This window comes from Macrobrachium rosenbergii, chromosome 48 (assembly GCF_040412425.1).
Source record: "Macrobrachium rosenbergii isolate ZJJX-2024 chromosome 48, ASM4041242v1, whole genome shotgun sequence".
NCBI lineage: Eukaryota > Metazoa > Arthropoda > Malacostraca > Decapoda > Palaemonidae > Macrobrachium > Macrobrachium rosenbergii.
The window spans coordinates 8,753,002-8,768,001 of NC_089788.1; the positions used below are offsets into that span (position 1 = coordinate 8,753,002).

Here is a 15,000-nt window from a genome sequence, read left to right on the forward strand (position 1 = left end):
AGGGATGAAGTCCGGAGGATAATACAGATTAAAATCAGAGAGGATTTTTAAACTGCTGAATCAGTTTCGATCACCACATGTTATCGTCAAATTACGCTCAGCCTCTCCTAACAGAAAGCAAAGGTTAGAAGAATAATTGTACGGGAATGTCTACTCTACACAGATTTCAACATAGTTTTTCCTTTTATTTCTCCTCTTACCTCAACTTGGGGTTAATTCTAGAGCAATCTGAAAGCAATCCGTTGACTGTAATTTGCTTGGTCGGTATGTAAGTTTTTTTAGTTTTCTGTAAAAGAAAACTATTGTGCCGGCTATGTCTGTCCGTCCGCACTTTATTCTGTCCGCACTTTTCCTATCCGCCCTCAGATCTTAAAAACTACAGAGGCTAGAGGGCTGCAAATTGGTATGTTGATCATCCACCCTCCAATCATCTAACATACCAAATTGCAGCCCTCTAGCCTCAGTAGTTTTTATTTCATTTAACGTTACAGTTAGCCATAATCGTGCTTCTGGCAACGATATAGGATAGGCCACCACCGGGCCGTGGATGAAAGTTTCATGGGCCGCGGCTCGCAGAGCTTTATACCGAGACCACCGAAAGATAGATCTATTTTCGGTGGCCTTCATTATACGCTGTAGCGGCTGTACAGAAAACTCGATTGCGCCAAAGAATCTTCGGCGCATTTTTTACTTGTGTTTTTTTTATTTTTTTATCTTTTTTTGCTTTTGGCGATGGGGCGGTTCCCTTATCGTGGGACTGTTGAGTTGCCATTATCGAAGCTCTGCTCAGTGAAGAATGAGGAAAATCAGTTTCAACTCGCCACTGAAAGCGAAGTTATAACCCGAAAAGTCAGGAAGATAACATAATATAAAAAAAAATAATTGTGTGTGATTGATTTTCATAAATGACATAACCTACATTTTCAACCTTCCCTTTCTTTAGCCATCTTCACTGCTAACATTCCTCCAGTTATCATCTTCATGTTTCCACAGTTCATTCAGAGGATTTAGTCAAAACAGCAAATGTTATTATTAGGTAAACGAAACAGGCATTGGTGAACCTAAAGTAGCCGCCATTTGCTTCAATGCTTTTCAGTGGCGACCCACTGACGTAAGCACCAAGGCTAGGAATGCATATAATTTAGTTAACAGTTAAGTGCTCAATTACTTTAATGAACCGTTCACTACGGCCATAGCAGCTCCTCGGGGTAAGTGAAGATCGAAATGTATATATATACATACTGGGAGAAGTAGATAGTGTATGCATGATTTATGTAAGTATGTATACGTATACTTATGTATGTGAGTATGTGTGTTATATATATATATATATATATATATATATATATATATATATATATATATATATATATATATATATATATATATACACACACACACACACACGTGTGTGTGTGTTACAGGAATATGTGGAATCCACGGCGAAACAGTGATTCATCTGCACTGTTTCGCTGTGTTTAGTACTAGCCCCTGGGGGATCAAATTCACTTAAACATTTTGCTCTCCCAGTGGTTAGTACTACACACGGCGAAATACATTTAAACCCCCAGGGGCTAGCACTAAACATGGCGAAACAGTGTAGATGAATCACTGTTTCGCCATGTTTAGTACCAGCCCTTGTGGATCAAATGTTCCTAAACGAATTGGTCATTTCACAAATCCCGGATTTCACATATTCCATGTAACATATACAGTACATATATATATATATATATATATATATATATATATATATATATATATATGTATGTGTGTGTTTTATATATATATATATATATATATATATATATATATATATATATATATATATATATATATAAACTGTTTCTTTAACAAGGGTGGCTCCAACAAAAACAGACAAGTAAACGTTCATTGCACAAATGAGCATTTATATGCTGAATTCATGATGAACCCCCTGGACAGGAAATTCCCAAAACATTGCCCCCGCCCTGCAACTCTCATCACCCACACTGAGGGCTCATCAGTAATGCGAGACTAACTTCTCTCTTGTAAATAATTCTGTCTTGCATACACTATCTCGTGTCATGTACATGAAAGTCATTTGCACAAGTTCCTTCCACTCCTTCATTATTCAGAGCTTGCTATCTTTTATTCTCTATATTCAACAACCTGAAAATTCTCGTTCCATTGACATAGGTCTACCTTCTCTTCAGGGAGCATCATGACACCTTTGCTTCTTTTATGTTCTATTTAATTTCCTCCCTAGAGTAACTGCTTAGACCTAGAGTAATTGCCTAGATTTGCCTTTAAACTTTTCGTATCTATTTTTATTTAAGCAATTAAACATCTTATTTAAGTGACCAAGTACTTAGCTGTTAACTAAATCAAATGCATTCTATGCCTTACTGCTTACCTCAGTGGGTCGCCAATGAAAATCATCTAAGTACACAGGGATACTTTGAACTCACCATTGCCTGTCAATTACTGGGGGCGTTTTGTTTCCCTAATCTGTCATTTTGTCCCTGACTACTCTCTCTCTTCTCCGGCACCTGGATTTGGAAGAAGCTTCAATAAGTTATTTATTTGTGTCTCTTTTCCGTCAGGTGGCGGCTGCACTACATATCCTCGTGGCTGGAGCCATCGCTGTGCACCATCCTGAGCCTTATGCCAAGGTGAGTTTAGAGTTGAATTTCCATTGGTATTCAAAGTGTTATGCTGAATAGATTTAGAATTGTATCTTCGCGTGCATAAATTCCCGTTTCAAAAAGCCATGACTGAAATGATCAAAAATGCCCAAAATTACAGAAATGACTGAAATTGCAGAAAATGACTACAAGAGTATTTTAAATAGCTTTCACCAGTCACTTGTCCGACCGAAGCAAACATAATAAAAGTAAGCTAGGGATCATCACATCCAAACGTCTGCGATGCAAAGGCGATTGATGTTCATAAAGTGCACGAGATAGTGACTCATTTTATATATGAACTTTTTAATGATGTAGGGTCGATTATCTGATGCCATTTTTCTTTAACCAATATATATAAATTATCAAAAACAAGAAAACCAAATTTATTATTATACAGATAGCAGTACACAAACAAATATATATATATATATATATATATATATATATATATATATATATATATATATATATATATATATATATATATATATAAAATTGTTTATATAATATATTTATACATACATGCGAATTTATATATTTACATATATATGTTTGTGTGTGTGTGTGTGTGTGTGTGTGTGTAACATTTAACTCACCAAAGCATCTATCAGCAAATACAAGAACACAACAGATAAAGAAAATAACACCTCCACGAGAATCAAAGATCAGCCTCACTGAACCCATAACCCCCGCTACTCCGAGCCTTTCTTTTCGCGCAGGAACCCGCTGCCAGTTACGACTTCTCCTACGCAGTGAAGGACGATGCCAGCGGGAACGACTTCGGGCACCAGGAATCCCGCCAGGGCTCCAAGACGACAGGGCAGTATCGGGTGTTGCTTCCCGATGGCCGCACGCAGGTCGTGACCTACACAGCCGACGAAACGGGGTATCACCCGGTTATCACTTATGAGGGAGGGGCGAAGTACCCGAGTCCTAAGTCTAGTTACAAACCGACTCCATACCCACACCATCCGGCGCCGCCCCCTTACAAGCACCCACTGACGCCCTTCAAGGCCTTGTTCACCGAGGAAACGACTGCGCCCTACGAAGCAACCCAGCCGCCCAAAGGGCGGACCTCATCCGTCTTGCCGAAGCCGAAGTCTTCCAAGGGTACCGCAAAAGCCCAACCTCACAAACAACCAAATCCCTACGCAACTCCTTACAGGCCACTGTACCCAGCCCACTCTCATCATCACGAGTCACATTTACCAAGGCCCGTTCCACCTCCATATCACCCACCACATCATCCAGGTCCTCATCATCCAGAGCCTCACCATCATCCAGATCCTCACCATCCACCACATCATCATCCTCATCATCATGATCATCCACACCCACTCGGGCCACACTATCCGCCGCCACACCATCCCCATCACCCGCCTCATCCATTCAAACCACCCAATAAGGGACCTCATCCTCATTCTCATCCGGCACCACCACATGCAAGTCCCCATTACCCACACCTCACTTCATATCCTTACCCACATCCACATGAGGGACCCATCCATTCCCACATACACGGGGATCCCCATCATCCACCCCCATATAAAGGACATCCTCCTCCACCACCACCTCCTCCTCCTCCTCCTCCTCCTCCCCCACCTCCACCTCCTTACAAAAGTCATGTTCACCTTCCTCCTTATGAAGGCCATAGTCTCCCTCCTCCTTATAAAGATCCGGTCCACTCCCCTCCATACAAAGTGCCTATCCACCCACCTGCACACAAAGTACCTATCCATCCACCCACACACAAAGCATCTATACATCCACCCACACACAAAGTTCCCACCCATCCACCTGCACACAAAGCACCTAGCTATCCACACACATACAAAGCACCTCTCCATCCACCCACGTACAAAGCACCTATCCCTCCACCCACCCACAAAGCACCTATCCCTCCACCCACATACAAAGCACCTCTCCATCCACCCACGTACAAATCGCCTATCCCTCCGCCCACACACAAAGCACCTCTCCATCCACCCACACACAAAGCACCTATCCACCCACCAACACCCACAAAACCCACCCATCCACCCACAACTGCCAAATTCACAAGGAAAGCACTCCTCAGTCCACTTCGAGAATCCATCCACACACCTACACAAAAGGACCTAGTTCATGCTTCCACGCAAAAAGGAGCCATCCATCCACCCTCACGAAAAGGTCCCATCAACGCAAATAAACACAAAGAGCCCCCACAGGGCCTTGAAGAACACCAATCAGGGAAGAACGAACCGCTAACAAAGCCACAGAAGACCTACAATGGGGTGTACTATCCACAACCGACCTACTCCCCGCTTCCCCACCCTTCGAAGCCTCCCATAAGATACTAAGATAAGCAGAAACAAAAGAAAAAATATCTTAAAATAATAAAAACATTCCGAAAGTTCAAAGCTTGTATAGGTACAGTAATTCCGTAGTTTAAGGTGTCGAGTAAGTTTCACTTATAAAAGCAGTCTTGTCTCAAAGATCTCTATGTAAATGAATAGCCTATAACGAAATATGCCTTACATAAAGGAGCAGACATAAAATCAGTTGTAAGAACATTTCGGAATAATGGATATTTCTCAATAAATTCTTTACCTTATACAAATATGTATTATATATATATATATATATATATATATATATATATATATATATATATATATATATATATATATATATATATATATATATATATATATATATATATATATATATATTGCCACATGCCGATCTTTAAGATAAAGCTTACTTTACAAAGTAACTCCCTTACGTAGGGACATACTAAAGAATAGCTTACATTAAAGCAAGTCTCATCTGTATCCATCTACAAAGTTCAAAGTACTTTCATGCCATTGAAAGTATCAAAAACATAAATAAAAAAAGATAAAAAGATTAAGGCTTTCAACCACCGCTCTTCAATACACAATTTCAAAAACCTTTAGGCGAAATTGTTACACACGCGTCTCTGTGGAGTGTGGATGTCTAGATCTCTGTTCCTATACTGTGTATGCAAAGTAAGTTGTTAATATTAACCTTGTATATGTACATAACGAATGTATGTTAAGATACGAAATAAAGACGATTAAAATCTATGTTTTATAACCTTGTAAATAAATAAATAAACAAATGTATAAATTAAAACACGCAAGAAGCAGTAAATGGGCGATCCAAAACCTTTTTCAATTAGTTAAATAACTTTTAAAAAAGCATTCTGGTGTCTTAAAAAGCTTCCTCAAGCATTCTAATTGCAACAGCATAATCAAATTATGAAAAAACAGAATACCATTATTTGCCGATAATTAATAACGCTTGCAGATTTACAGTAAGTGTATCTAGCTTTACTACTATGGCATTTTTTACAAATTACATGAACCACTTAAATACTGGTCAAGCAGAAGTTGATTTCACCAAATATCACTTTCAGTTGCGTCTTGAATCACTAGTATTTATCTCTACTCAAACTTTATCTATACGGATAGTATATAACTTACCGCTAAAAAAAAAAAAAAGCACAGGTTTACATGGTATACCTTACAACTATGTACGACTAATTTTCTATCGTGGTCGAAGAGTCCGTTTTCTTTCATACGGCAGCCCAGTACCTTATTGAATTTTACGAAATTAAAACTGAGAGACAACAATTTGTTCGAAATAGAAATAAATAAGTAACATGAATGCACACAGGGAAAAACAGTCTAACGTTGGCAAACTAAATTTGTTAAGCAATCACAAAAAGTAATGACTTAACAAAAGGAAGGACTATATGAATGACAGATGATAGGTCACACAGATTAAAGTGCAGAACTAGTAAAGGTGAAATTAAAAAAGATAGTTAGTAATCACTGACTTAAAATGCAGTGAAAAACATGATGGGTCTCAAAAGAAGTCGTTGGTGACTAAGAAAAGGAAAAATGTAACGATCAAGAACATTAAAAGCAGTAAGGAAATGGGTGAAAGTTAAAGGATGGACAGAATAATTTGTGCGAACTTATAAAACTTATTGGTAATGTTGACAATAGTTCTCTAGACATGCTGGAGATCACGGAAATACAAGGTAATGCATAACGACGGCCAAGCTATGGGACAAAGTATGTGAAATACCGGGAAAACAGATTACAATCAATATGCACATTGTTCCGCTCATTTGGAATACAGAAATAGATTCCCAATGTTTACGGACGATATACTATACTCACACAACAGAAAAGAAAAAATCTTACATTCTTACCTTTAATACTAAGACCGAAAAGAATTTCTTACATACAATAAATGAAAAATGACGAGAGAAAAGTACGCAAGCAAACAGCAAGTCATGTACCTACGGGGCGTCACCATTTTACCGTCCTTCAACCGTTCTTCCCTAAATCACTACGGAAAGTTTATTGTTATACAAACTACGCAGAAAGCGAGACAATAATTGCAAAGCGCTGGGAGTTTTTCGATTATTATAAGTTTGCATTCTGCGAGTAATGTTAGCTTTGTTTAACTCGACATTATTTTTTAAATATATCTCACTCCTACCTTTTGAGTAATTTTTGAAAATTCGGGGTTGGGGTGATGGATGGGGGTGGGGGAAGCAGCCGCACTGTAACTGGTGGCAGGTTAAGGTTGCTTAGATCAGTTTAGGTTAAATTACAATTTTAACACTTCATTTGGTGGGTAAATGATAAAGATCTCTCTCTCTCTCTCTCTCTCTCTTTCTATATATATATATATATATATATATATATATATATATATATATATATATATATACACAATGTATACATAAATATATACCGTATGTATATGTATACATTATGTGTGTATATTTATAATATATATATATATACACACATAAACTATAGATCATTCGTTTATATGATTTACATCCAGACAGATAAACAAGTCATCGGCTTCCCCTTAACATTTATTGAAAACTGCAATGCATCACCTTCTGGCGCCTTACCTTTACGAGGGGACGTTCCTTAATTTTTCTTTCAGTTTTTATTATTCTTGAATGACTTTGCTAACTACGAGGTGCCTAATTCACTGCTTAGTCCTACACAGACCTAATGGATTTCCGTGAAAAGAGCCCACGTTATTTCTCCCCCAACTGCAATCTATCTCTGGATTCTTGCTGGTAAGACGACGCTTGTATCAACTGATCGCATATATGCGTACTTTACAACTATGCCGTTTAGGTGTAAAAACAAAATCTTTTAAAAATGAGGGATACACAGCGTAACAACTAAAGATGGTGAAAAACACCCATGCTAATATAAGTGACATATAATCAACGACGACAACAAAAAAACGTCCAAGAAAACGGTCCCACCAAATCAGTCATCAAAACCACCACCATCACGGCCGTGCATTGCATGCCGTTCATATCAATCGTCTTTTTCTTAATCTGGGGTCTTCAAGAGCACCGTCCTTGAACGTCCACGACGGTGCTTGAGCTCACGCAAAGCGGCGCAAGGAAACCGTATCGAGATAACAACACCTAGAGACGAACCACGTATACGAAAATAGACGGCATCTACTCGGCGTATTCACCAGGTCTCTGTGAATAGTTCATTGCGTGTGGCCGTTATAATCGCGCACGTAAACACTCTTGGGAATCCGCTTGCAAAACACAGGGGGTGGGAGGAAGGCTACTCGTTTGACTTCGCGCCTAATCCTCTCACCAAACAGGGAGTGGGAGGATATGCTTGAGCTTCATTCGACTTCTTGAGAGTATTCGCTGAGGTAATGAGACGCAGGAAGATTGTCATTCAAGTTGGTTGTTAAGAGATAAGCAGCGGAAACAGTGAACCTAATACGTTTATTTAGCCCAGGCCACAAGAACACCAGAAAAAGTAAAATGAGTGCAGAAATACGAGGCTTGATTCCCAAGAAAGACGATAAGTCTGATTCTCAAAGGCAAAAAGAGTAGAGCTATTTTCAGAAGGATTTGTAAAAGAGAGAAAAGAAAGAGCTCTGAGATCGAACGCTACAGATATATGTGGACATCGGCTTTACAAAGCAGTCAGTATACGCGAAAATATAGGTTGCAAAATACACGTGGAGGATGACAAAGAGTGGAGTGGGGTGTCTACTAAACACGAAACAGAGTTCGTTTTACACTACTAATCTCTCTCTCTCTCTCTCTCTATTTTTTACTTTAAATTTGTTGCAGATCATTGCCATACAGAGTTAATAGCACATTTCTAATTAATTGACAAGGAGTCGGTGGTAACGATGACCACCTTTGCTTTTGAAAGGCGGTTGTTATTATTACCAACGAATTTGATGTACATCTTTAGTCCCATAAATCGGGCTGGATCCCGGTCAATCAACGGACTTGCGTCACATTTAAGAAGGATATAGGCTGGAACACATGCAAACCTCATGTACCTAAGTGGTTCAGCCTATATCCTTCTTAAATGTGACGCAAGTCCGTTGATTGACCGGGATCCAGCCCGATTTATGGGACTAAAGATGAACATCAAATTCGTTGGTAATAACAACAACCGCCTTTCAAAAGCAAAGGTATCATCATCGTTACCACTGACTCTTTGTGTGTATATATATATATATATATATATATATATATATATATATATATATATATATATATATATATATATATATATATATATATATATATATATATATATATATATATATATATATATATGGAGTATAAGCGCTTTCGTGTCATTTCAACACATTTTTAACCGGATTTTGAATATTTGTGTGTTCATTTATTTCAGCTTTTATTTTTACTTTGCCCGATATTCTCCGTGTTTTTAGCATTGTACCTAAAAAAAACAAAAAGTGCTGAAATAACACTAAAGCGCTTGGTACTCCTTTCTTTAATTTTTTCTGTGGCCTTACCTGAATATATTGTCACACGCTATTTGGTGACATAGCATATATATATACATATATAAACACATACATAGAGTATATATATATATATATATATATATATATATATATATATATATATATATATATATATATATATATACATACATATTTGGATTTTTCTTTAAACAGATTTTCACTTTTTTTATTATTTTGTAAGTCAAGACATACTCAGTGATTTTTGTCAGTCAGAATTGTAATGCGTATCCGGTATTCTCTTTTCCCCCCTTGGTATATTGTGTAACTAAATTTTACTCCTTTTCAGTTTAAGTTGGTTGTGGATTTATTTTATTACATAAATTGACTACTGTATATATATATATATATATATATATATATATATATATATATACATGCAATATATATATATATATATATATATATATATATATATATATATATATATACATGCAATATATATATATATATATATACATACATACAGTATATATATATATATATATATATATATATATATATATACAGTAGTCAATTCATGTAATAAAATAAATCAGCAACCAACTTAAACTGAAAAGGAGTAGAATTTGGTTACACAATACCAAGGGGGGGGGGGGGAGAAGAGAATACCGGATACGCATTACGAATTCGATTGCCATAAATCACTGAGTATGTCTTGACTTGCTAAAAAAAAAAAAAAAAAGGGAAAATCTGTTTAAAGAAAAATCCAAAAATATTTATTTTTAGATCAAAAGTTACACTCGATCTGTAATGAACGCCTTGATAGATAAATAAACAAATAGATATATAAATATATAAATAAAATAATTAAACACAGGGAAGGAACTGAACTGAATTGAATATAAAATTTAGGCCAAAGGCCAAGCACTGGGCCCTATGAGGTCATTCAGTGCTGAAACAGAAATTGACAGTAAAAAGGTTTGAAAGGTGTAACAGGAGGAAAACCTCGCAGTTGCACTATGAGTCAACTGTTAGGAGATGGTGGAAAGTAAGACTGAAGAAAGAGAATATGAAAGAAGGTACAGTAAAAGCTAGGGGCCGAAGGGACGCTGCAAAGAACCTTAAGTAATGCCTGCAGTGCACCCCATGAGGTACACTGACGGCACTACCCCCCTACGGGGCATGGGAAAGGACTGAAACCCCTAATATTACTTTTGTCATATCGAACATCAAAAGGATTATCAGCGGTTTCAATCACAATCTCGTAACGACACTGAAATCCGACAAGAAAATTACAGGTATACGTCCTGTAAACTTGCTAAAAAAAATACCGTTAAAGTCATTATCCAAACAATGATGAATGATAAGAAAGTCACTCAGTTTCGTTCGGCAAGTCACCGAATTTAGAGGCTATCAAATGCCGTATGACTTGCGAGAAACCCCCCGTCTCGAATTTCTGAATATTTATATATGAATTGTTTGGGCCATGTTGGCGTTATATATTTGAAAAGTAAAATTTGATAAAGTAAAATTTTAAAAAATCTAGGAACTAACATTAGTTATCGACAAAATTATTTATTGTGTTATTTTTTCAAGACAAAATAAAACAACTATTTCAAAAGACACACATTCAATTTTTAATGATTATTTAAGAGGTACCTCCCAAATTATGTTAGTCGTGAAAGAGGCAAAAATGAACTTATTACATGATGAATTAATGCCGCAAACGAAAGTCGAGAAAAATATGCTTAGTAAAATACCCCTCAAATTGAAAAAAAGACATGCATACCAAAAACACTTCCCACCAAAACAAATATAAGCAATTACATTAAAATTAATTAAAAGATGAAATGAAAAGGATTACCTCAAACTACTCTCCATTTCAGGGACCGCAAGTCATCGTTTTTCTCAAAAATCTTTCAAACTAATTATTTGATCAAATTGGTACTTTGACACTGTACGAGACGCCTCCTGCTAATTTTTGCTAATATAGTGCATTGGCAAATGGTGTTAGTTAAGGCGTTTAGCCTACTCTTGACTTTTAAAGGGAAAGTCGCATGAGTCAGCAGGACTAATCTACTCAGTCGAACGTCCGCTATCCCCCATAGACAGGAAAGGAGGGGCGGAGATGGGGAGGCCAGGAAAGTGGGTTGAGGGAGGGATGAGGAGGGGAAGGGAGGGGGAGGGACGGGATGGGGATAAAGGACGTTCGAATGCATAGTTTGCCGATGCTTGGCAACACCATGTAAGTCAAGAGTAAACGTCTTAATAAAACCATTTGACAATGTAACATATTACCAAAAAAATTAGCGGGAGGCGTCTTGTACACTGTGTCAAAGTAACATTTCGATCAAACAATTAGTTTGAAAGATATTTGAGAGAAACGATGACTCGCGGTCCCTGGAACGGATAGTAAATTAAAAAGACCCGCATTCCAGTGACGTGACGTATTTCGGTTGCACCTGCCAAATTCAGGGTGTGGAGGGATGCTTTTTCAATATTTCCCGAAACAGCGGGTCGTTAGCATTCCTGAGAAGGTAACGCCAGCAAAAAGGAGTTGGAGGGGGAGGGGGATTTTGCCACTGACACTTCCTGGTCTTTTTTCAAAGAGGGGGTTACCCGGAAAAGACATCATCTACATTTCATCATGAATGATGATGAACAGGAGGTGATGTTCTACTACTCAAATAATAACTGTAAAGTGAATAATTTTCAGGTATATTTACTATAATAAGTTAGAGCCTCAGAGTACCTTACAAAAAGCGATGCAATTGCGTGCAAGAAATATGAGAAATTAAAGACATTTATTTCTACTCCAGGAAATGAGTGCTGATTCAATTATGTTCTGGAGAGAGGGAGAAAAAAAAAATAGTTACTCAAGAGGCCTCACAAAACGCAATTAAAATGAACGTAGGGAATATTACACGATGCATCTGAAAATTCACAAAGCTATTATGATTTTCTAATAAATCGTTGGAGGTCCTTTCTTTCCACACTTCTTGTACCCCCATCTGTCCAGGATTTTCTGCTTCCATTCCTACTTCTTCCTCTTCAAACTTACCGACTATAAACTCAGTTCAAATTCGTGTCACCCGCTATTCTTTCGGTGACAGATCGTCTCAAAAGACACCGATTTATTCTTTCATCTACATGTCTCCACATTTCTCACCCTTTCAGTTCCTCTTAAGCCACATGTAGCACGCAGACAATTCAAATCAATAGCTTCAGCCTTTTCTTTCATCGTTAATATATGTATGTATGTATGCATGTATGAATACTCGCCGGGGTAGATGCACCTATCAGTTATAATTTCCTTGGGCGTAAGTTACTCCCAAGGCAAAGTATATTCGATATTAAGTGTTATTTGTGCTTAATATTTATGAATATATATATATATATATATATATATATATATATATATATATATATATATATATATATATATATATATATATATATATATATATATATATATATATATATATATATATATATATATATATATATATATATATATATATCAATGCAGCACGAACGGGCGCGTGCTTGAGAATATTATAAAATCCATGTCAGAAGGTGAGTGAAAACCGGGACTTTGAACAAGTACTTTCGTAGTTTATTCTACATTTTCAACTTCACAGTCCCGGTTTTCACTCACCTCCTGACGTGGATTTTATATAATATATACTGTATATATATATATATATATATATATATATATATATATATATATATATATATATATATATATATATATATATATATATATGTGTGTGTGTGTGTGTGTGTGTGTGTGTGTGTGTGATATTAAACTCTACTGGCTTACTGACTTACTCCAAATACCTACATCAGTACGTGACACATTTCCCTTCTCGCAAGAATATACCTAGATATCATAATCCAGCAATGCACCAGAAATAAATTCCGTGCAATGTCAAAGGCGTAATAATTAACACGATACTTTTGATAAAACGTCCAAAATGTTCGGTGCATACTCAAAAAAAAAATAAAAATAAAAAAAAAATAAATAAAAAAAAAAAAAAAACCCACTCTAGGTCATATTGCAAAACAAGAATAGATAATGTTTAAACCAGCTACCGTGAAAATGCAATGTATACGCACGGAGGAGAACTTACGCAATCAGAAAGAGAAAACTTACAAAATTTTTTATCAAACATCAAAAATGGAACCTTTAATATTACTATGGGACTGTCATAGAATAGCAAGCCAATGTTTATTCATGCGGCACTTAACATAAGAAATATTGAAACACCTTAAATAAAATCTGGTCATCGGTATATTTACATAAATACATTTCATATTTAATAATATAATCAGCGAATAAAAAAAATTACGTAGAATGAGGAACGACTGAAAATGGAGAAGTAAAAAAGCCAGGGAGGGAAAAACTGGGAAAAAAAAAAATCGAAAATATAAACTTTTTGGGGAATCTGACATTTGAGATGGTTACGATTAAAATAATATCTTGAAAGATATTATTATCAAGCCCATATGAGCACCACCTTCCAATATTAGAATCTCTAGCTATAAAGAAACTAGTTCCCACCTTAAACAACCACTCTTCATCTGTTCCCTTGTACATAGCTTAAACCACGCCCTTCTTCTTGTTTACTTTCGGTGCATTTTCTATACAGCAACTGAACTCCGTTGAGACAAGGTGCCTTTTAACTACTCTTAACTTTAAATATGTTTCTTTTCTTGTAGCGTGATTTTTATTTCAACGATGTATCTTACTTTGCCTTACTTTATTCAATGTATTTTGCGTGTCAACAAAAATAATTTGTTATGCTGTATTGCTTATCAGTTTTTATCTTTGATTTTAGCCTGGATGATGAGACATTGGTCTCGAAACGTCGCTGTATAAGGAATAAAGTGAATTATGTTTCATGCTGTCTACTTCCACGCCGCCTGGTTTTGTACTGCTGAGGGATAGCCTCACCGTCATGTTGAATTTTATATATATATATATATATATATATATATATATATATATATATATATATATATATATATATATATATATATATATAATATATAATATAATATAATATACAAATGATCCCTGATGACGGAAGCAAGATTACTTTTTTTATTCATTTCCTACCATTCTCCATTTCTTCAATACAGCATCTATTTTTCTTGCAACCTACTGTGATTTTTTTTTTAAATTAGGGATAACGAGAATTTGGAATAATACTAATTCTACTTAAATCACTCGATGAATAAACAAAAGATACTGCTCCTAACAAAAGAAATAACAGCGGCAATAACCTGGGACTGAAACGAAACCAGTCCTTTCTTATTATATAACAAAAAACGTCAAAGGAATATACTGTAGAATTTTAGCCCAAGGCCAAGCGCTGGGACCTATGAGGTCATTTAGCGCTGAAACGGAAATTGAGAGTAGAAAGGTTTGAAAGGTGTAACAGGAGGGAAACCTCGCAGATGCACTATGATACAATTGTTAGAGAGGGTGGAAAGTCAGATGGAAGAAAGAATATGA

The 15,000-nt window shown here is 36.3% G+C and overlaps 2 protein-coding genes across 2 annotated transcripts in view; one reads left to right on the plus strand and one right to left on the minus strand.

Annotated features, from left to right (window-relative positions):
* Window positions 1-15,000, minus strand: part of LOC136831244 (tetratricopeptide repeat protein 1-like) — a 234,660-nt gene that overhangs the window by 198,200 nt on the left and 21,460 nt on the right. The gene's annotated exons all lie outside the window — the stretch shown is intronic.
* LOC136831640 (uncharacterized) lies at window positions 733-5,199 on the plus strand. The gene is made up of 3 exons (XM_067092271.1): window positions 733-849; window positions 2,586-2,654; window positions 3,389-5,199. Exons 1-3 carry the CDS (start codon window positions 733-735, stop codon window positions 5,006-5,008), a joined length of 1,806 nt encoding a protein of 601 aa, XP_066948372.1. The 3' UTR covers window positions 5,009-5,199.